Genomic DNA, 23,534 nt, shown 5'->3' on the forward strand with positions numbered 1-23,534 from the left:
AGTGAGTGTGTGTGTGTGTGTGTGTTGGACTTGAACTCAAGAACCTGGGCTCTGTCATTGAGCTTTTCTGCTCAAGATTAGAGCTCTACTACTGGTGCCACAATTCCACTTCCAGCTTTTTTAGTGGTTAATTGGAGATACTAGTCTCAAGGCCTTTCCTGTTGGATTTGGCTTCAAACCATGACCCTCATATCCTCATACCTCAGCTTCCTGAGTAACTAGGATTATAGGTGTGAGTCACCAGCACCCAGCATTGGCAGCTTTTTATAAACAGAGCTGAGGCTGACATGAAGATACATTGAGTTATAAGAATGAAAAAATATCAGTAATAGGGACCCACACAGACCTGAAGGTCAAGAACAATGAGTAGTCTACAGAATTTTAAATTTAAGGTAAGACAGCATGAAGCTTACTGTCATGAGGTCACTGAAAATGACATGATCATATGATCATCATAAGTGGATCCCCAAGATGACAATAATTACTGGAATTCAATTTTACCTAAAAATAATGTTATTTCAAGGACTAGTTAAATAGAAAAACCCTCCATGAAAATAGAGAACTAAGAGAAAAAAGTTGCCTTTCCTGCCCTTAAGACACTTGACCTACAAGGGTGTCAGCAGAGAAAGTGTTTAAACCTACAGCACAGGAACTAGTAGGTTTGTCTCTACTACAGTACTGGTGGTAGTAACTAACCCCAGTTTACACAGCAACTGTTTGAGATTGTTACTCTAGCCCAAATCTCTGGCTTCAAGCATCTTAGAATCTTTACCCCAGGCTTGACTTTTTTTTTTCTTAATTTTTTTTTTTTTGTCGGTCGTGGGGCTTGAACTCTGGGCCTGGGCATTGTTCCTCAGCTCTTCAGCTCAAGGCGAGCACTCTACCACTTGAGCCACAGTGCCACTTTTGGTTTTCTGGTGGTTTATTAGAGGTAAGAGTCTCTCAGACTTTCCTGCCTGGTCTGGCTTTGAACCACAATCCTCAGATCTCAGCCTCCTGAGTAGCTAGGATTACAAGCATGAGGTACCAGCTCCCGGCAATATGCCAGGCTTTTCTCTTACCACTTAATGAAACTAAGTTCTCTGTGCTCTGGATTCTCCACCTACTGTAGTACCTCACAGGCTCTACATATTAAATACAACCTTATGGAAAGTATCTAACACTAAAGATAGCTACTAAATGTAAATTTCCTTGTTTTAGTTTTTCTTTATTTTTTAAAATTTCCCATCTCTAGCTTAGTATTTTACCCTTACTACTAGGGATTAAACTTGGGTCCTCCACTTGGCCTGCTCTATCCTCAGTTTTCCCGACAGTCTAAAACACACAGTGCATTCACCTATTAATGAAATAAAACGTGTCAGGAATGACCGTGGCTTATCTTTTCCTTTACCCTACAATTTCACATAATCCAGGATAGTATCTTGGTTTTAGTTTTTACAATTCTAATGAAATGTTCCAATTATGGTCAAGAGCTATTTCCTAATTCCCTGAGCTTCTTTTGCTGAAGGCTAGCACTCTGCCACTTGAGCCACAGTACCACTTCTGGCTTTTTCTGTTTATCGTGGTAAGGAGGAATCAAATCCAGAGCTTCATGCAAGCTAGGAAACACTCTACCACTAAGCCACCTTCACAGCCATGAAGATGAGATCTTAGGATGGAGGTTTAAAGCTAGCCCGAGCAGAAAAATCTAAGAGACTCTATCTAATTAGCCAGCCAAGAAGCTGGACTGGAGGTATGGCTCAAATGCTAGAGCTCTAGAGGTAAGTGAGAAAAGCAAAGCTTTTTCAAGTTCCAGCCTGGTAGGTGGGGAAAAAAGATAATATAATCTAACATTGCTATGAGAAGTTTCCTTAAACTGTAGAGGTTAAATTAAAATCAGTGTACAACTGAGTCTCAGTAGCTAGGGTGTTAACCCTAGTGTATCCTTTTTCAGATACTAAAAATAAATGAATTCTGCACTTTTATAAACTTTCCTGATTATTTCATAATGATCAATGCTAAAGAGAATAGGCACATAAAATTTTTTTTTTTTTTTTTTTGGTTATGGGGCCTGAACTCTGGGCCTGGGCGCTGTCCCTCAGCTCTTCAGCTCAAGGCTAGTGCTCTACCACTTGAGCCACAGCGCCACTTCCGGCTTTTTTCTTTTTGCTTATGTGGTGCTGAGGAATCGAACCCAGGGCCTTGAGCATGCAAGGCAAGTGCTCTACCACTGAGCCACCTTCCCAGCCCACATAAAATATTTTATATTTTAAAGCAAAAGGATTTTCTTTCTATAGAAGAAAAGTCCAGGTTCAAATGTTTACAGCTCATTCAGACCATTTTCCATAGAGTGAGAAACAAGATTCAAACACTTAAGTTACAGTTAAAATGATCACTCTTGCCATAGGCAAGCCCTATGATAAGGTCAAACACCAAGTTAACTCAGAAATAGAAAACAGCAAAGAAGAACATGGAACATTCTGTATCTGGCAAAAAGTCCCTGTTCCAGCCAAACCCATCCCCCAGTACTCAAGTTCAATGATTGAGTTATGGAAACTTTTCTTATGTGGTAAAACTGGGGACTTTGTCTTCCAATAAGACTCTGGCAACCTGACAATGAGCCAATGTTCTGCATATGGTTTGTTGCAAGTCATATGCTTAATGTTATTCTCTGGGAATTCTCATCTTCTATTTGGTGAGAATACCGGAACATGTCATTTTAATTAGGATTTTTTCAAAGTTAGATTTGGTTATATTAAGAAATCTATGCATTTCTCTCAGTGGAGATGGTCTAAAATTAAATAAAAATTAGTTTTAAATCTTAAAACAAATAAGTAAACAAACAAAAAATACCTCACAACCAATGTAACAGTGCCTATTAAGCTCTAAAACTTTCTGGTTTGTTGGTTCTATCCCTTTACTTATTTCAATGAGTCAAAAAAAATTATAAGCTTATCTTTCTTTTTCCTTTTTTTTTTTTTTTTTGCCAGTCTTAGGGCTTGAACTCTGGGTCTGGATGCTGTCCCTAACCTTCTTTTGCTCATGGCTAGAGTTCTACCACTTGAGCCACAGTGCTAGTTCTGGCTTTTTGAGTTAATTGGAGATAAGAGTCTCCTGGATTTTCCTCCTTAGACTGGCTTCCTCAGATCTCAGCCTTCTGAATAGCTAGGATTTTAGGTGTGAGCCATCAGTGCCTGGCTAAGCCTATCTTTCTTTATATTGCCTTTTCTCTTTCTACCCGCTAAATATACCATAAGCCAGAAGGTATTACCTATAGTCTAACTTCTCTCAGAATATCTAACACTGGCAACTACTTTCCAGAATTGGCCAAGAATCTACTAAATATGATTGTAGGATGGAAACTATTTAAATGAGGAGAGGTATTCTCTCTGGGACCTATGGACTTGTATACAATAATGTACTATACTAAAAATAACACAGGCCAAAAGTATACTTAGGGTATTGTATGGAATAGCTAGACGCTTCATACTTACATTAAGAATAGAAATGAGAGAGACTATATAACAGCTTACACTAAGCAAAAGGAAAAAAATGTACATATCACCCAATTTGGAAAAAATAGCTGTAGCGTCAAAGTTTGTAAAGTCCATGAGCTTTATAGACCACAATAATGACAATGTGCCTTGTGAAAGTTAAAATGTGTTTGTGACTTTAACTAAGTATCACTATCCTACAATATTGTGAAATTTATGTAATCACTTAATCTCAGAGAAAAAGAATAGGAGCCATTTGGGTAGTCATCAGAATAGCATTTAAACTTCTGTAAAATACTAAACATGATTACTAGAGGTGTGACTGTCAACAGTAATTATCTTTTTTTTTTTTTTGGGGGGGGGTCTGGTCATGGGGCATGAACTCTGGGCCTGGGCGCTGTCCCTCAGCTCTTCAGCTCAAGGCTAGCGCTCTACCACTTGAGTCACAGCGCCACTTCTGACTTTTTTCTTTTTTGCTTATGTGGTGCTGAGGAATCGAACCCAGGGCCTCAGGCATGCAAGGCAAGCGCTCTGCCACTGAGCCAACTTCCCATCTTTTATTCTTATTTTTTTATTGCCAAGGTGATGTATCAAGAGAGGGGTTATAGTTACATAAGGTAATAAGTACATTTTTTGTCCAACTTGTTATCCCTTCCCTCGTTTTTCTGCTACTTTCCCCTCGTCCCACCACCCCCGCAAGTTGTACAGATCATTTCCAACATATTGTCTTGTGCATGTTGAACAGCAATTATTTCTATGCTCCCCTGGAACAAATACAGAGCCAGACTTAGCAAGCCACAGGTATACTTGTGGTGCTAATTTGCCCAAATATGGTCCTATAGAAAATTAAGAGAGTCATTATCTCATTATCTTATTTATCTCCTTTTTTTTTGGGGTGGGGTGGGGTGGGTCAGTCGTGGGGTTTGAACTCTGGGCCTGGGCGCTGTCCCTCAGCTCTTCAGCTCATCACCTTCAGCTCTGAGCCACCTTTCCAGCCCTATGTCAGTTATTTATAATCTTTCGGAAGTTATACATTTTCTGATTGGTAAAAGGCATTAGAAATAAACAGGAATAATAAATATAACATGTAAAAAGGGCCCACTATGTTCAAAAAGTATTTTCTTCCTTGGGGCTGGGGCTCAGTGGTAGAGTGCTTGCCTTGCATGCATGAGGCCTTGGGTTTGATTCCTCAGCACCACCTAAGCAGAAAAAGCCAGAAGTGGCGCTGTGGCCTTGAGCTGAAAAGCTGAAGAGCTGAGGGACAGTGCCCAGGCCCAGAGTTCAGCCCCCATAACCAAAAAAAAAAAAGTATTTCCTCAAAAATTATCTGTATAGTAGCTAGGCATGGTGGCTGAGACAGGAGGGTTGCAGATTGAGCCTAACCTAGAAAAAAGCTATAAAAGTTAGCCAGACCTATCTCAAAAATAAGCAGGGAGTGGGTGTTCACCTGTGGTACCAGCTACTTGGGAGAATTGTGTTGCAAGTGTTATATAAAATTATGACACTATCTGGAAAACAAATCACAGCAAAAGGACTGGGATGTGGCTAAAATGGTAGTTTATGCTTAGCAAGTCTGAGTACCTCAGTTAAATCCCAGTAATAAAAAAAAAAAGTATTAGTGCCGCCCTGGTGTCCCCGCCCTGGTGTCCCCGGTGTCTCACGCCTTTAAGCCTAGCTACTCAGGAGGCTGAGATCTGAGGATCATGTTCAAAGCCAGCCTGGCCAGGAAAGGCTGTGAGACTCTTATCTCCAATAAACCACTCAGGAAACGGGAAGTGGCAGTGTGGCTCAAGTGGTAGAGCGCTAGCCTTCAGCTAAAGAGCTGAGGGACAGCGCCCAGGCCCCCAGGACCAAGAACAACAAAAAAGTATTAGTATAATCTTCATAAAAGCCTTTGCCTTGGCTGAAAAACATTTTAGTGATCAAATAGTGAAGTAAGCCAGATGTTGGAAGCTGTAATACTTGCTAATTAGGCAAGCACTCTACCACTGAGCCACCCTCCCAGTCCTACTTCCTAATTAGGAGGCTAAGATCAGAGGATTCTGGTTCAAAGCCAGTCCAGCAGTCCATAAGATTTTTATCAATTAAACTACCAGAAGAATGTCTACTCAAAAACAAAACAAGCCCCCCCCAAAACATGTCAAAAGTGCTGCTGGGGCTCAAGTGGTAGAGTACTAGCTTTGAGCTCAAGGATAGCATCCAGGCTCTGAATCGATCACCCCCCCCAAAAAAAAATTCAAGTAAGAGCACAAAACCCTGAGTTCAAGTCCCAATACCGATGCACACATTGAGTGTGTACACATACTTTAAGGAGGGGCTGGCTTTCCTTCAATCTTTCCTGAGAACACAATCAAATCAGCCTTTTCCTGCAGTCAGTAGAAATTGTGGAAATAAGATTTTTAAGAATAAAGGTAGTATCAAACCAGAAACAAAGTCATTTAAAAAACCTCCATATTGGGGCTGGGAAGGTAGCTCAGTGGTAGAGCGCTTGCCTTGCATGCCTGAGGCCCTGGGTTCGATTCCTCAGTACCACATAAGCAAAAAGAAAAAAAAAAGCTGGAAGTGGCGCTGTGGCTCAAGTGGCAGAGCGCTAGCCTTGAGCTGAAGAGCTGAGGGACAGCACCCAGGCCCAGAGTTCAAGCCCCACGACCAGACCCTCCCCCCAAAAAAAAGATAATTGACAGTCACACCTCTAGTAATCATGTTTAGTATTTTACAGAAGTTTAAATGCTATTCTGATGACTACCCCAAATAGCTCCTATTCTTTTTCTCTGAGATTAAGTGATTACATAAATTTCACAAAAAAAAAAAAAAAAAAAAGAAATGTACTCATTACCTGACTTATGTAATGTACTGTAATCCTTCTACATATTACCTTCATAATAACAATTTAAAAAAAGCCAGACAGGAGATTGGCTCAAGTGGTAGGGCACTAGCTGAGTAAGTGCAAGTCCTTGAGTTCAAACCTCAGCAACAAGAAACAACAACAAAAACAATTACAACCACTAAACAAAATTTTCCTTGTATAACTTAGCCTTCATTCTAGTTTCTGTGAGTAATGTTTTGTAGTGTTACTTGCTAGTTTTCATTTGAACACTATATTTAAAAGCAATTCCCACTTCAAACCATAGAAAAACAAATCACATCATGTTCAACTGGAGAATCTGATGATGATATTTTGATGATTACCAAAAAAAACAAAAAAGATACCTTTGGCATCTGATAATAAAGCATCACTTGTCAAGTCCAATCCAATTATTTGTATTGTTTAATATATTACCTATAGAAGAAGCTAAGATAATTCCTATAGACAATGCTGGAAAAACTTAGGTGGATAATATAGTCTTTTAAAATGGTCTAATTTTTCTCTAGTGAGTGAAGTAACAGACTCCTAATTGACATATTTTTGGTAATATTACAATCTCTTATTGTGCCTTATTTAATAAAATACTAAAATACTGTGTAAGATTTATACTTATATGGGAATTGATGTATGATTGGTAAGCTTCATTTTTCCTTTAAAGGATATTCTGAAGGTCTTCTTCAATTTAACAACAGGGCAAGATATCTTTGCTTCTCTAAAACTAAAAAGCTATTTCAAAAATTCTGACCCAAGCCGGGCGCTGGTAGCTCACGCCTGTAATCCTAGCTACTCAGGAGGCTGAGATCTGAGGATCAAGGTTCAAAGCCAACCCGGGCAGGAGAGACCCTGAGACTCCTATCTCCAATAAACCACCAGAAAACCGGAAGTGGCGCTGTAGCTCAAGTGGTAGAGCGCTCGCCTTGAGCTGAAGAGCTGAGGGACAGCACCCAGGCCCAGAGTTCAAGCCCCATGACCGACCAAAAAAAAAAAAAATTCTGACCCAGCTAGGCTCAGGTGGCTCATACCAGTAATCCTTAGCTATTTAGGAGGCTGAGAACTCAGCCAGTCCAGGCAGAAAAGTCTATAAGACTTTTATTTCCATTTAACCATCCAAAAGCTAGAAGGGAAGCTGTGGGTCAAAGGGTAGAGTGCTAGCCTTGAGTGAAAAAGTTCAAGGACAGTGGGGCACATAAATCTGCACATAAATGTACATGCACACATGCATGCGCGCACCCACCCACCCACCCACACCCACACACACCCTTGACCTAATTTAGTCTTTTACACATTTACTCTACTCAAACAGTGATATTAACATTAGTCTTTAAAGAATTACTCACCCAATAAAAGCCACCATTTGTTCTACTATGTGCTTGCTGAATGTTATTATAACAAAGATTTTCTGTAAGAAACACCAATTAAAATATTGTCATTAAAAAACATACTATAAGTTAAAAAAATCTAACAATAATTTAAAAAAAAGCGAAGTCCTGCTATAACTACAATTTAAAATTGTCTTTTATTCATGTGCTGGTACTGGGTCTTGAACTTATCCTTGTACTCTCAGGTTTCTTGCTCACAACCACTTGACATTACTACTTGACAGACTTCTAATCCAAATGTTTCATTTTTATTTTTATTTTTTTAGTTGTGGGGCTTGGGCCTGGGTGCTGTTGCAGCTCTTTTGCTCAGGCTCTACCACTTTGAGCCATAGTGCCACTTCTGGTTTTCTGGTGGTTAAGTGGAGATAAGAGTCTCATGGACTTTTCCTGCCTGGGCTGGCTTTGAACCTTGATCCTCAGATCTCAGTTTCTGAGTAGTTAGGATTACAGATGTGAGCCACTAGTTGATAGATAGAGTAAAAGAATTTAATTCAAATAGTAGGTTTTGTTTTATTTTTTAAGTGGTGGTACTTGGGCTGCACAAGGGTCTTATGCATGCTAGGAAAATGCTCTATCACTTTACTGTGTTCCCAAACTGGTATTATATATTTTGAAAGTGCTTTTCCTTAAGTGCACAGCTTTAATCTTATTAGGATACTTGACAATGACTGAAAGAAATGTGAGTCAAGAAACCCCAGACTGGGCTGGGAAGGTGCTCAGTGGTAGAGCACTTGCCTTGCATGCATGAGGCCCTGGGTTCGATTCCTCAGCACCACATAAGAAGGCAAAAAAAAAAAAAAAGCCGGAAGTGGTGCTATGGCTCAAGTGGTAGCACGCTAGCCTTGAGCTGAAGAGCTAAGGAACAGCGCCTAGGCCCAGAGTTCAGGTACCACAACCGGACTCCTCCCCCCCCCCCGCAAAAAAAGAAACCCCAGACTAAAATGGAATATAGTGGACATGTAAAATCCTGTATGCAACAGAAGCTATACTGATTCACATACAGCTTTTTATTTTTTTAATTTTTTTAGTCAGCTATGAGACTTGAACTCAGGTCCTAGGCACTGTCCCTGAGCTCTTTTGCTCAAAGTTAGTGCTCTACCACTTGTCTACTTCCAGCTTTTGAGTAGTAAATTAGAGATAAGAGTCTTACAGGAACTTTTCTGCCTGGGTGGGCTTCAAACTGTGATCTTCAGATCTCAGCCTCTTGAGTAGATAGCATTATAGGCTTGAGTCACCAGTGCCTAGCTCACACATAGTTTTTTTTTTTTGGGGGGTCCGGTTGTGCGTCCTCAACTCTGGGCCTGGGCGCTGTCTCTCAGCTCTTCAGCTCAAGCCTAGCACTCTACCACTTGAGCCACAGCACCACTTCTGGCTTTTTTCCCCCCTGCTTATGTGGTGCTGAGGAATTGAACCCAGGGCCTCATGCATGCAAGGCAAGCGCTCTACCACTAAGCCACCTTCCCAGCCCCTCACACATAGCTTTGACTACAAAAGCTCAGGGATAGTACCGAGGGCCTGATTTCAAAAACTAAAGACCAGCACTCCCTGCCCCCTAAAAGTATTACAAGGATAGAACAAGTATAGAAGCCGGGAGCTGGTGGCTCACGCCTGTAATCCTAGCTACTCAGGAGGCTGAGATCTGAGGATCATGGTTCAAAGCCAGCCCAGGCAGGAGAGACCGTGAGACTCCTATCTCCAATAAACCACCAGAAAACCGGAAGTGGCGCTGTAGCTCAAGTGGTAGAGCGCTCGCCTTGAGCTGAAGAGCTGAGGGACAGCGCCCAGGCCCAGAGTTCAAGCCCCACGGCCGACAAAAAAAAAAAAAAAGAACAAGTATAGAAATGTAAATGTGTATAAAAGGGTATAACTGCCATTACTGTTTTTTTTAAAAACAATTAAACAAAGAAAATCTAAAAACAACCTAACAAAATAATCTATAATGTCACAAAAGCTTAGAGAAAAACAAGTGTTTACTATTGTTATTAACTGGTGAATAATTACTTTAGCCAATGTAACCTACATAAAGGGGAAAAAAATAAAATGAATCTGAGGAAAGAAGGCAGGTTTGCACTAAAGCATACCATTTTATGTAGAAAACTAGTAAGACAGGGTTACATGAATGGTATATGAATATTAATGAAGCTACCAAGATAATTATTACAGATAGATTAGGGGAGAAGAGCATTAGTATAAGGGGTCTGTGCCAAAAGTCAGTTATTTAGGCTATAAATCTTATCCCAATCAACAGAACCAATGGCACTGACTTCCAATGATTTCATCACCATGAGCTTTCCCTATCATCATTTCCTAACATGTAAAATAAGTTAATGCCCAGATAATTGCACAATTTTGCTTGAGAAACAAAACAAGATTTTCTTTTAAAATATAACAGCTTAAAAATTCACTGTCTTAGCCGGGCGCTGGTGGCTCATGCCTGTAATCCTAGCTACTCAGGAGGCTGAGATCTGAGGATCATGGTTCAAAGCCAGACCGGACAGGAAAGTCTGTGAAACTCTTATCTCCAATAAACCACCAGAAAACTGGAAGTGGTGCTGTAGCTCAAGTGGTAGAGCGCTAGCCTTGAGCCGAAGAGCTGAGGGACAGCACTCAAGCCCAGGCCTACAACGGACCAAAAAAAAAAAAAAATTTCACTGTCTTAGGCAAGGAATAAAATACATCATGTTTAAGAATGTACATCTGAATCTTTTACATTTGAAATCTGAGTGGGAACTCTAGCGAATGATAAAAGGCACAGACCACCAAACAGCCCATCAACAACCATCTGTCAAAGAAACAGGGGAAAGAGCTCAGCAGGAAGAATAAAAATATGAGTACTGATCATGCCAGAATGAATAAAGCAATTATCTGTTAAAGAAGTGTCCTTCATCGGAAAGAAGTATCTTAGACAGGTTTAGCTGTCAGACAGGCACTAGAAGGTATCAGTAAATCAATACATGAAAATTTCTGGTCTCCTGGTGCTAATAATTCCATGCATGTGTTTGCTGGTAAGTGGGAAGGAAGATAGGTAAGAGACAATATCCATGGTAAATAAGTTGTATAAGATAATAGAAACATGTATGTTTTCTTCATTATTTGGGAGAAAAGACAATGTCTCTAGGTAGAGGAGCTGAACTCATCTAATGGATAGACAAAACTTCATCTAACTTTTTTTTTGGCCAGTCATAGGGCTTGAACTTGGGGCCCTGAGCTTCTTTTGCTCAAGGCTAGCACTCTACCTTGCCACAGTGCCGCTTCTGGCTTTTTATGTTTATGTGGTACTGGGGAATCAAACCTGGGGCTTCAAGCATGCTAGGCAAGCACTTTACCATTAAGCCATATTCCCAGCATTGATTTAACTTTTTTGTTGTTGTTGTTGGTTGTGGGGTTTGAACTCTGGTCCTGGGCACTATCCCTCAGCTCTTCGGCTCAAGGCTAGTGCTCTACCACTCCAGCCACAGTGCCACTTCCATTTTTCTGGTGGTTAATTGGAGATAAGAGTCTCATGGACTTTTTTTTTTTGGTCGGTTGTGGGGCCTGAACTCTGGCCTGGGCACTGTCCCTTGGCTCTTCAACTCAAAGCTAGCGCTCTACCACTAGAGTCATAGCTCCACTTCTGGCTTTTTCTGCTTATGTGGTGCTGAGGAGTAGAACCCAGGGCCTCATGCATGCAAGGCAAGCGCTCTACCACTGAGCCACCTTCCAAGCCCCTCTCATGGACTTTTCTGCTGGGTTTGGCTTTGAACCTTGATCCTCAGATCTCAGCCTCCTGAGGTGTGAGCCACCAGTGCCCGGCTTTGATCTAACATTTTTAAGTGAGCCCATTTGAATTTTTTAGGGAAGGCTAACAGGTAGCAAGACAATAATAAAGATAACTCTTATTGGGAGCTGGGAAGGTTGCTCAGTGGTAAGAGTGCTTGCCTTGCATGCATGAGGCCCAGGGTTCGATTCCTCAGCACCACATAAGCAGAAAAAGCCGGAAGTGGTGCTGTGGCTCAAGTGGTAGGGCACTACCCTTGAGCTGAAGAGCTGAGGGACAGTGCCCAGGCCCAGAGTTCAGGCCTCATGACCGACAAAACAACAACAACAATAAAACTCTTATTGGACAACTGTCTGATTTTAAGTTGAGGAAAAAGAGATGAAAGGTGTAAATGTTGACTCACACCTGTAATTTACAAAGAGCTGAGGACCATTATTCAAAGCCATCCAGGGCAGGCGTGTCCATGAGACTCATATCTCCAAATAACCACCAAAAAGCCAGAAGTGAAGCTGTGGCTCAAGTGGTAGAATGCTAGCTTTGAGAGAAAAAGCTCAGGGACCGTGCATAGGCCTTGAATGCAAGTCCCAGGCTTGGCATCAAAAAGAGAGAGAGGGAGGAGAAAAAGGGAGATAGAAGGAGGAGGAGGAGGCGAAGAAAACAAATGCAGAAATAGGTTTAGTATAAAGAGTACAGAAAAAAATGTGTTTGGGTGTTTCTATTTCAGAAATGGCTAAAATATTTACACTGCTCGCTAATATTGCTTACCCAAGAAATGAGAAATGCTTGTTACCATGAACTGCATCTGGATGTACATCAAGTGACATGCCTTTATAAAGTATGTCACTATGACACAATAGAACATAGCAAACATAGCTTTGGTTTAGTGAAGCAATACAGATTCTTTCCTTTCAGAGACAAAAGGATTTGCAGCTTTGTTTTGCTTTTTCCTTCCTTTTTCTTTTTCTTTCCTGTACATAGTAGGTTCAATGAAACAGCTTCAATTTTAAGAGCTCAGTTTGGATTTTAGTATCTTAGGTAAGAAATTTTGTTTCTTTAAAAAAGTTTTATTTTTACCTTAGTTATTTCCTTCTTTCCTGTATTTCCTACTTTGGGTAGTACTGGGAATCTGAACTCATCTTTATTACTTGAGCTATACCTTCAATCTACTTTGTCTTCTCTAACATAGTTTGTCCCTCTTTGAGATAAATAATATGAATTACCTGGCAAGGATCCTGATAAATAGTAGGCATTCAACAACTTAGTTTCCGTAGTCATATTAATAATTTACATAGATAAGAAGGGAATGCAAAAGAAAGAACACTGAACATGAAGTCCTAAGATTTGGGTTCAAATTCAAGCTTTTTTTTTGCTGTCTTGGTCACTGTCCCTGAGCTTTTTTTTTGCCTGAGATTAACAATCTACCACAAGAACCACAGTTCCACTTCCAGTTCTTTTTTTTTTTTTTTGGCCAGTCCTGGGGCTTGAACTCAGGGCCTGAGCACTGTCCCTGAACCTCTTTTGCTCAAGGCTAGTACTCTACCATTTGAGTCACAGAACCACTTCTGGCTTTTTCTGTTTATGTGGTACTGAGGAATTGAAGCCAGAGCTTCATGCATGGTAAGCAAGCACTCTACTACTAAGCCACATTTCCCAGCCCCACTTCCAGCTTTAATTTTTAATATAGCATACCACACTTTACAATGCTTAATGTAATCATATTAAAGAATTACTATGATCATTTTGTGACTGTCAGACTTACAGTGGTTAATAAATGTTGCCTATAAGAAAACCAGCTTGAAGCCGGATGCCAGTGGCTCTCACCTATAAGCCTAGCTACTCAGGAGGCTGAGATCTGAGGATTGTGACTCAAAGACAGCCCAGGCAGGAGTCTGTGAGACTCTTCAATTAACCACTCAAAAACTGGAAGTGGAGCTGTGGCTCAAATTGGTAGAGCTCTAACAAAAGAGCTCAGGGACAGTCCCCAGAGGCCCTGAGTTCAAGCCCTATGACCAACAAAAAACAAAACACAAGAGTTAAAAATGGTTATAACTTAAATGGTCATAACCAGTAGGGTGGTGGCAGTGAATTGCTGTAATCCTAGTTACTTAGGCGACTGAGATCTGAGGATCATCGTTCAAAGCCATCCTAAGCAGACAAATTGAGATGGTTATCTCCAACTAAGCAGCAGCAAAAATACTGCAAATGGAAAGGTATGAGAAGGCCCTACATTCAAATCCCAGTGCTGTCAAAAAGAAAAAAACAACCAACAAACCAAAAAACAGCAAACCAAAAAACAAAAACTTATGGATTCCTAGAAAAGTTCCTATAAATTAATTAAAATACTCCCCTCTACCTCCCCCCCCCCCCCACCTCAGGAGCAGGGGGTTGGTTGTGGGGCTTGAAGTCAGGGCCTAGAGTTTTTCTATTCAAGACTTCCTACTCTACTTCTTTGAGCCACAGTGCTACTTCCAGCCTTTTCTGTTTATGTGGTATAGAGGAATTGAACCCAGGGCTTCATGCATGCTAGGCAAGCACTCTACCACTAAGCCACATTCCCAGACCTCATTCTTTGACTTTAAGAACCAGAGGAAGAGCTAGAGAGAAGGGCTTGAATCCAGGGCCTCATGCTCAGTTTTCTCACTCACAGTTGGCAGTCCACCCCTTGAACCACATCTCTAGTTTGGCTGGTACTTAAGACTAACTCAAGCCGGGCGCTTGGTGGCTCATGCCTGTAATCCTAGCTACTCAGGAGGCTGAGATCTGAGGATCTCTGTTCAAAGCCAGCCCGGGCAGGAGAGAGAGACCGTGAGACTCCTATCTCCAATAAACTACCAGAAAACCGGAAGTGGCGCTGTAGCTCAAGTGGTAGAGCGCTCGCCTTGAGCTGAAGAGCTGAGGGACAGCGCCCAGGCCCAGAGTTCAAGCCCCACGACCGACAAAAAAAAAAAAAAAAAAAAAAAAAAGACTAACTCAAGGTCTTACACATGTGATGCACAGGTTCAACCACAGAAATATATCCCCAGCTGGTTGAGTGTATTTTTAATTATTATGGAATGATATAGTGACACAGAGACATTACTTCATGGTTCTTAACTTTCTTTGGATAAATACCTGTCTTTGTTGCAAATCACATCGATCAAGAACAAATTTTTTCCAGGTTAATTTTTAATTTTATTCTAGTGAGACTTGCCCTTAGTAGGAAATAATTCACATCACAGCTCTTGATTCACATATCTATTTCCCTTTAATGTCTTAGGCTCTAGTTGTGTATGTGTGTATCCTACAGATATTCAGTGTCTCTGGGGACTAGCAGAGTCTCACTTCTGTAACCACAGCCCACATTTCCTTGCTTCTTCAGAATCCTTTCTTCCCCATTTTCTCCCCCACTAACATCTGGCTGGTTTTCGGTAAAGAATGTTAGTGTCAAGAGAGGAAATACTATATAGAGTATGCGAAAGAAAAAAAATAGTGAAAGGCAATATTCTCTCAGGTTGTGGTCGGGAGAAAAACTACATTATTTGACTGTATATATAAAATGCTGTGGATTTTTCTATATAGGAACACACTTTTATTTGCTAAGTTTTAGGTAGATGGTTTCATGGAGCAAAAAATAGATGAGAAAAGGGAAGAGAGGAAAAAAAGAGAAGAGGAAAACAAAGGATTTTTTTAAAAAAAATCTTATTTTTCTGTGCCAGTACTGATGCATGGGTATTGTCACAGAGGTTTTTTTGCTTAAGGTCTACTACTTTGGCTGAAGTAGTAGCTCTCCACTTTCAGCTTTTCCTGGTTAACTGGATTTTGGTGGTTAATTGGATTTTCCTGCCCAGTATGGCAGTGAGCCTCCATCCTCAGATCTCATCCTCCTGACTAGCTAGAATTAGACAGGAACCAACAACATTAGGCAATAAGGGAATTTACTAACATCCAAGTAACATTTGCATACTTTATTATCTAAGTAAGCTATTAAACCAAAGATGAGCCTAATTTTCTTAAAAATGAGCCAGTTTCAGTGTCTTATAACAGTTTATCATAATCAGTTAACAGTCAATAAAGGCTATAATTACCTGGATATGCATTTTAATTATTGCTTTTCCAATCAGGGTTGCACCAAAGAAGGTCCAAAAAGGTACAAGAAAGTGTCCACATGTTATTCCAGCCAGATCAAACAGAGGATTTGGAATCTATTAAGAAAACAACAACAATTTTCATACAACATTCAAAGACCAATTTAATTTTAACACCCACTGGTATATATTATTTTGTTTTGGGCTTTGTTTAAATTGTAAAACAAATCATAAGTTCCCTGGTTAGTTCTACACTGTTCAGAAGCTGGCTTTCACATTTTTCACAGGCTGTTTTTCAGTATGTTCACAGTGAACCAGGCCTTTTCTTTATTTACTGATGGCCAATGCCTCATAAACAAATCTTCTTCCCTTAAATCACAAGAGAAATGGACAAAGTCCATGGATCTGCAGGTATTGAATCCCATTGACTGGATTCTTGGGCATTTGCTTTGGATTGCTTTCTATGGCAAGGTATGAGTAAAGCATTAAAATTATTATTATTTTTTTCCCAGGGCTGAGAACCGAACCCAGGGCCTTGTGCACACCAGGCAGTCGCCCTTCTGCTGGGCTAAACCCCCAGCCCCAAGCATTAAAATTATTGCAGAAGTTACTTAGGTTCTTTTTTTGGTGCCAGTCCTGGAACTTGAACACAGTGCCTGGGTACTGTCTCTACACTTTTGTGCTCAAAGTTAATGTTCTCCTACAATGTCACAACAACATTTCCGGCTTTTTGGTAGTTAATTACAGACAAGACTCTTATAGACTTTCCTGCCCAGGCTGCTTTGAACTGTGATCCTCTTGAGTAGCTAGAATTATAGGTGTGAGTCACCACTGCCCAGCAAGTATCCTAAATTTTTTAGACTGAAATATGAATATTACCTGAAAGTGTTCACATCTTTAACAAGCATTTTTATACATTCAAAATTAATTTACAGATGAATGTTCTTGACATTTAAAATTTCATAATTTCCTTTATATTTGCCAGTTATGGGCCTTGAACTCAGGGCCTAGGTGCTGTCCCTGGGCTCTTTTGCTCAAGGCTAGTGGTCTACCACTTAGAGCTACAGCATCACTTCCAGTTTTCTGGTGGTTGGTTGGAGATAGGAGTCTCATAGACTTTTCTGCCTGGGATGGCTTTGAACTGTGATCCTTAGATCTCAGCCTCCTGAGAAGCTAGGATTACAGGTGTGAGCCACCAGTACCTGGCTCATTATTTATATTTCATGTTTAGAGAGCTCAAGGCTTTGAGTCCCTGTGACATATTTCAGAAAGAAAATAAAATGTGCAAATATGAGAGCACAGATTCACATGTTTTGAATACTTAGTCCCAGACAGAAAAATGATTTACAATAAATAACTTTTCTCCTTCCTCCCTTTCTTTCCTCCCTCCCTCCCTCCCTCTCTCTCCTTCCTTCCTTCCCTCCCTCCCTTCCTCCCTCTCTCTCCTTCCTTCCTTCTTTCTTGGCTGAATCACTTACAAGTCAATAAATTTAATTTTTTAACTCTGAAAAAGCCCAGATGTTTAAAAACTAGTTGCCATATTTTTTTTTTTAAAGCAATGCTATGACTAAATTAGAATTCAAGAATTATTTTGTCGGGGCTGAGAAGGAGGCTCAGTGGTAGAGCACTTGCCTTGCATGCATGAGGCCCTGGGTTCGATTCCTCAGCACCACATAAGCAGAAAAAGAAGTGGTGCTGTGGCTCAAGTGGTAGAGCACTAGCCTTGAGCTGAAGAGCTGAGGGACAGAGCCCAAGCCCAGAGTTCAAGCCCCATTACTGACAAAAAAAAAAAAAAAAGAATTCTTTTGTCAGTAACACTCTGATTCAATAAATTGTCTTTTTAAATGTAAATTAAAATACTTTATGCAATTTATTTTCTTATAACCATGTTGTAAGCTTTATATCTGCCATCTTATAGTTTCTCATGTTATCCTTACAATTCTATGAATTATAACTTTTCCATTATTCTCAGACTCCACTCCACATTGAAATGCAGGTAAATTTAATGTATGGCATATATAATAAAAAGTAGGATTTGACAGACTTTTGGGTATCTCATTCTACAGTGGATACACTCACAAGAGTATAGTGAATGAGTTTATTTTTAGATATACACTTACTATTATTATTATTGTGCTGGTACTAGGGCTTTAACTCAGGGCCCGGGCACTGTCTAAGCTTTTGTGTTAAAGGCTGGAGCTTTACCACTGTGACCCACAGCTTTACTTCCAGTTTTCTGGTAGTTAATTAGAGTCTCACAGACTTTACTGTCTGAGCCAGCTATGAACCAAGATCCTCAGATCTCAGCCTTTTGAGTAGCTAGGACTATAGACATAAGCCACTAGCACCTAGTGTTAGATATTGTGTTAAGGGCTTGATGTTATCAACATAATTCTCACAACCCTATATGATATCATACTAATTTTACATAGGAAAATAATGAAAGAAATCATGTCATTTGTCTTAGGCAAAGGCAGCAAAGTAAGAGTTGAACAACTCTTGGAAGTTTGTGCCTTCTAAGCTTGTTCTCTGGGTTTCTAAATTAATGATATCATTACCTATTAGACATTTCAACATAATACCATAGAAGCCATATAGGCTTCTATAGTATTTTAGCTGTTTCTCAGTACTTCAGGATCCATAAGGAGATGGAATATGTCTTGAACCTCTTATTTATTTATTTATTTATTTATTGGGTCCGGTTGTGGGGCCTGAACTCTGGGCCTGGGTGCTGTCCCTCAGCTCTTTCAGTTCAAGGCTAGCACTTTACTACTTGAGCCACAGCGCCATTTCCAGTTTTTTTCTTTTTGCTTATGTGGTGCTGAGAAATCGAACCCAGGGCCTCATGCATGCAAGGCAAGCGCTCTACCACTGAGCCACCTTCCCAGCCCTGAACCTCTTTTTTAAAATACTTTTTATTTTAGCTGGGCGCCAGGGGCTCACGCCTGTAATCTTAACTACTCAGGAGGCTGAGATCTGAGGATCGCCGTTCAAAGCCAGTCTGGGCAGGAAAGTCCGTGAGACTCTTATCTCTAATAAACCACTAGAAAACTGGAAGTGGCGCTGTGGCTCAAGCTGTAGAGTGCTCGCCTTGAGCTGAAGAGCGCAGGAGAGTGCCTAAGCCCAGAGGTTCAAGCCCCATAACTGACCAAAAATAAAAAAATTAAAAAAAAAATTTTTTTTAACAGTGCTAAAGAGGGCCTTGTGCAGTAGTTGAACATCCTACCACTGAACTGTATCTTCAGACTCCTTTTAAACCTTTACTCCTAGAACAAAGTGGCTAATATAAAGCATATTATGAATACTTACGAGTTTGGTATCGTATTGATATATGGTCTAAAAATCCCTGTATCAGCCTTTGCAGTAAAGTGTCTTATTTCTATTTTTACATCTTTGCCTCTCTGCCTCCTTCTCCCCCTTCTCTCTTTCTCCTTCTTTCCCTCTCTCTCTCCCTTCCCTGTCAATAGACATGGTCTTGCTAAGCAATCCAGTCACAAGCCATCAATCCCTGGTCCTCCTGCTTTAGCCTCTGCAGTGCTGGAACGCAGGTCTTCACTACCATATCCAACGTATGTTCCATTTTTAAAAATAAGAAAATCTGGGCTCTAGGAGTAATGTGAGTGACATTATACAGTTAAGAGGCATACCTGGTTTATGAGTTAAGGCAGCCTGACTCTATAGTGTATTCTCTTTCTAGTCTATTCATTCTATAACTTGTTCGTGAAGTTATAATTAGCTTATGAAAATTCCAGGTATTACCACCAGAGCCTGCAGAAAGTCATCTAGATATATTCTGGCATTTGTTTTACTAAGATAAAGGCGAGTGCAAAGATGCAATATTTGTGACTTAATATATAATTAATAGTTATATCAATAATTTTTCAAATTTTATTTATAATTAAAGTTTATAGCTTATCAACTAGGTGCTTAGATATTTTGGCTAATCTGTCATTCAATTGCCAATAATTGTATATATGCCACTAAGAGAGACTGAACAAACTGGCCTATATTATAAATAAGTTTTTTTTTTTTTTTTTTTGGGTCCGGTAGTGGGGCCTGAACTCTGGGCCTGAGTACTGTCCCTCAGCTCTTCAGCTCAAGGCTAGCGCTCTACCACTTGAGCCACAGCACTACTTCCGGCTTTTTTTCTTTTTGCTTATGTGGTGCTAGGGAATCGAACCCAGGGCCTCATGCATGCAAGGCAAGTGCTCTACCACTGAGCCACCTTCCCAGCCCCTAAATAAGTTTTTATATTAGAAAAGGATGAGAATAAAAACTAATTCACGAAGGAACGACAATTTCACAAATCTGAAATTAAAACATTTTCAGACAAAAATAGCTTCATTACAATCAAAGTTGTCCTTAGCTTTGCTTCAGATACTGCCAATATCAAAGCCAGGAGATAAGGTTTCTTAAGATGAATGTTATATGAATTCTTCCAAATAACTAACACTAGAAACTTTAGAAAAAGACTTTCTCTCTACTACTTTGTGGAACATTATGCTAAAACTAATCTATGTAATTTAAGGGTAGGGATGGGATAGGGAAGATGGAAGAGAACAATAGAGGGGGTAACAGTGATCAAGAAGCACTATACTCATAAACTTATTTATAAAATTGTAACCTCTTCATACACTTACTTAATAATAAAGAAAAAAGTCTTAAAAAACAAAAGTTCTGGGGGTGGTGGTGGGAGATGGGAAGTGATGGGAAGGGAAAACAAAGGAGGAGGCAACAATGCTTGATAAGAAATGTACTCATTACCTTGCCCATGTAACCCTTCTGTACGGTATTTTCACAATAAAAAATTTAAAAAAAGTTCTCACTTTTAATACAACTCACTTACTGAAGCACATGCCAAAATCCCAAAAAATCCAACTTTTTGTACTAGATTTTGAACTGCCAGTTTAGCCCGTGAAGCAAAATCCTGTAAAAAGAAAGACATTAAAACATTAATGGGTTATATTAAATTATATTATCATAAAAACTGATAGCATTGATTTTTCTTCTTCTTCTTCTGCCAGTTCTGGAGCTTGAACCCATGGCCTGGGTGCTTTCTCTGAGCTTTTGTGCTCAAGGCTAGTGCTCTATATTTGAGGCACAACTCCACTGCTTTACTTCCAGCTTTTTGGTGGTTAATTGGAGATAAGAGTCTTACAGTGCTTGCTTCAGCAGCACATATACTAAAATTGGAATGATACAGAGAAGATTAGCATGGCCCCTGCACAAGGATGACAAGCAAATTCGTGAAGCCAGACCCAAAGAAACACAGGTCCCACATTTCCCTTATTTGTAATAATTAGTACACATCTAGGATAATCTTAGCAGAAGAGCACAATATCTCAATAGCTATGTATATATGACCATATATGATGATGTTAGGTAAAATGAACTCTAAGCCATGAACACAAGAGGTTTTTCTTGTTTTAATGTACTATGTGATTTTTTTTTTTTGCCGATTGTGGGGCCTGGGAGGGCTAGTACTCTACCACTTGAGCCACAGCGCCACTTCTGGCTTTTTCTGCTTATGTGGTGCTGAGGAATCAAACCCAAGGCCTCATGCATGCAAGGCAAGCACTCTACCACTGAGCCACCTTCCAAGCCCCTAATGTTCTTTTTCTAGGTTGATCCCAATTCTATCACACAAATTATGTAGTCTCTAACAAATGATAGAAAATTGACTTTTCTACATATGGTATACACAAGAGCAACAGAGAATTGCATCTGGATAAGTGCTCTGGTGCCTTAATTTCAAGGCTTTAGAATTTTCTATTTATTTAAACATGACTGTTAGTACCAACATTTCACATTAGTACCATTTTTCCATTACACAAACATATATATCATGGGGCATTGTTCACTTGGTATAGTAAACACAAGGCCTCAAGTTCAATGTCTAGTGCTGCCAAAATATAAAAGTTCATAAAAAGGGAGACATAACCATATATAAAAATGTAAAGTGGAAAAGAGGTATTGTATTAGTCACATTATATACAGAAAAGAAAGATTAAACATTACACAGATCACCTGTATCTGTTTATGCTATTCTCTTTCCTTTTACAAATAAAGATAGTTAAGACTGGATATGCTCAAAAAAAATTGTTTTTTGAGATGGGATCTTGCTATGGTTCTCCTTGCCTCAGCCCTTCAAGTAATGGGGATTATAGGCATGTACTAAGAACATGTTTTAAAAAAAATATCCACTCATGACCTTACCTATGTAACTGTAATCCCTGTGTAATACAAATAAGTAAAAATCCAGGGCTAGGGTGTGACTCAGGTTATAAGAGTGTCTGTCAAAAAACAAACAAAAGCCATCTTAAACTATACAGTAGTATGCAACTGTAGTTCCAGCACTCAGGCAGAGCAGGAGGTTTGAGAGTTTGAGGCCAGCCTGAATAGCAAGCAAGATTCTGTCACTAAATCTATCAACCAAACAATCCTGAGAAAGAAGTCAATTCATTACAGGAATACTAAGAAAGGAGAATAAAACAGAGAAGGTAAGAATAAAGGAAACAGACTTGTTCTTTCAGATGCCTGAGTGCCCACCATCATTTAACCTTCAAGGTGCTTCCCCAATCTTTATGTCAATGAAAATAAGTTTAGTAGAAACCTCCTTTAACTAATTAATGTTTAAAGAATTAAAGTACCTTCTTAAGGAGTTTTACTTTTTGCTGGGAATGTGGCTTAATGGTAGAGTGCTTGCCTAGCAGGCATGAAGCCTTGGGTTCAATTCCTCAGTGCCACATAAACAGAAAAAGCCAGAAGTGATGCTGTGGCTCAAGTGGTAGAGGGCCAGCCTTAAGTAAAAGAAGCCCAGGGACAGTGCCCAGGCCCTGAGTTCAAGCCCTAGGACTGGTTAAGAAAAAAAAGTTTTATTTTTTAGAAATGGTGAAAGCCATCTACCAAAATGGATTTCATAAATACTCTTAACTATGTAATACACACAGTGACCATGCTACTTTCACTTCCTATAATTTCTTTCCAAGGCTTTCACAATATTCTCAGAATTGAAATTATACACTGAACAACCATGAACATTAGTTGAAATTAAACTAATACAAATTTAAGTTGTTTTCATTAAAAGAAATGAACAGTTACTAAATATATTCTGATTCTTGATTTTTTTCCTTGTCAGTATAATAAAAAAAAATACTTAGGGAAGCACTAGATTAGTGTTCGTTCCAAATCTATAATAAAGTAGTAAATAATAAAGAAGTAACTCATGCTTATATTCTATAAACAGCTATATTTTATCGTATTTTTTTTACGCTGATTGTAATTTTGAAGCCATATCAATAAAATTTACTCATATATAGTTTTAAAGGTTTTTTTGTTTTTTTCTTTAATGTTTCAGGGTGGGTGGTGAATGAACCTAAGGGCTTCATGTGCTTTGGTCTACCACAGCAATACCATGAAACATTAGTCTTTTATTGTACAAAATGTTCTACATGTACTAATTTTGTTTTCCTTGGTGCCCTATATCATTCAAAATAAACATATCTTTTTCTGCTCTTGGGGCTTGAACTCAGGGCTTGAGTGGTGTCCGTGAGCTCCTTCTGCTCAAGGCTAGCTCTCCACCAAGCCACACTGCCACTTCTGGCTTTTTCTGAATAGTTTATTGGCGGAAGTGGTGCTGTGGCTCAAGCGGTAGAGTGCTGGCCTTGAGCTGAAGAGCTCAGGGACAGTGCCCAAGCCCAGAGTTCAAGCTCCACAACCGACCAAAAAACAAAAACTTTCCTGCCTAGGCTGGCTCTAAACCATGATCCTCAGATGTCAGCCTCCTCAGTAGCCAGCAGCTATGCATGAGGCACTAGTGTCCAGTTCTAAAAATATTTTATTAAAAAAAACCCACAAATCAACAATTTCAGTATGTATTAGTTTTATAATATGGCAGATCTTTTAATGTTAATTTTGGAATAATACTGTCCATGAAAATGCTTACATTATCACTTGCCTTTGAAATATAAAGAGGGATAATTTTTCTCTATGTAC

At 39.7% G+C, this 23,534-nt stretch overlaps 1 protein-coding gene and 1 non-coding gene across 3 annotated transcripts in view; one reads left to right on the forward strand and one right to left on the reverse strand.

The window, feature by feature from the left end:
- The window catches only part of Vmp1 (vacuole membrane protein 1), a 104,895-nt gene that overhangs the window by 12,462 nt on the left and 68,899 nt on the right, over positions 1-23,534 (reverse strand). For both annotated transcript variants that reach the window (XM_042691770.1, XM_042691777.1), the window contains exons 8-10: positions 20,386-20,466; positions 15,540-15,656; positions 7,677-7,738 (exon numbers count right to left, since the gene is read on the reverse strand). In XM_042691770.1, coding sequence (XP_042547704.1) covers positions 7,677-7,738; positions 15,540-15,656; positions 20,386-20,466 — 260 coding nt within the window. The remainder of the gene's footprint in view (positions 1-7,676; positions 7,739-15,539; positions 15,657-20,385; positions 20,467-23,534) is intronic.
- Positions 20,699-20,805, forward strand: LOC122120516. The gene has a single exon (XR_006149715.1). It is a non-coding gene; the product is annotated as a U6 spliceosomal RNA (small nuclear RNA).

Source organism: Dipodomys spectabilis, unplaced genomic scaffold (assembly GCF_019054845.1).
Source record: "Dipodomys spectabilis isolate Male_0828 unplaced genomic scaffold, ASM1905484v1 ptg000004l, whole genome shotgun sequence".
In the NCBI taxonomy this organism is placed as follows: Eukaryota; Metazoa; Chordata; class Mammalia; order Rodentia; family Heteromyidae; genus Dipodomys; species Dipodomys spectabilis.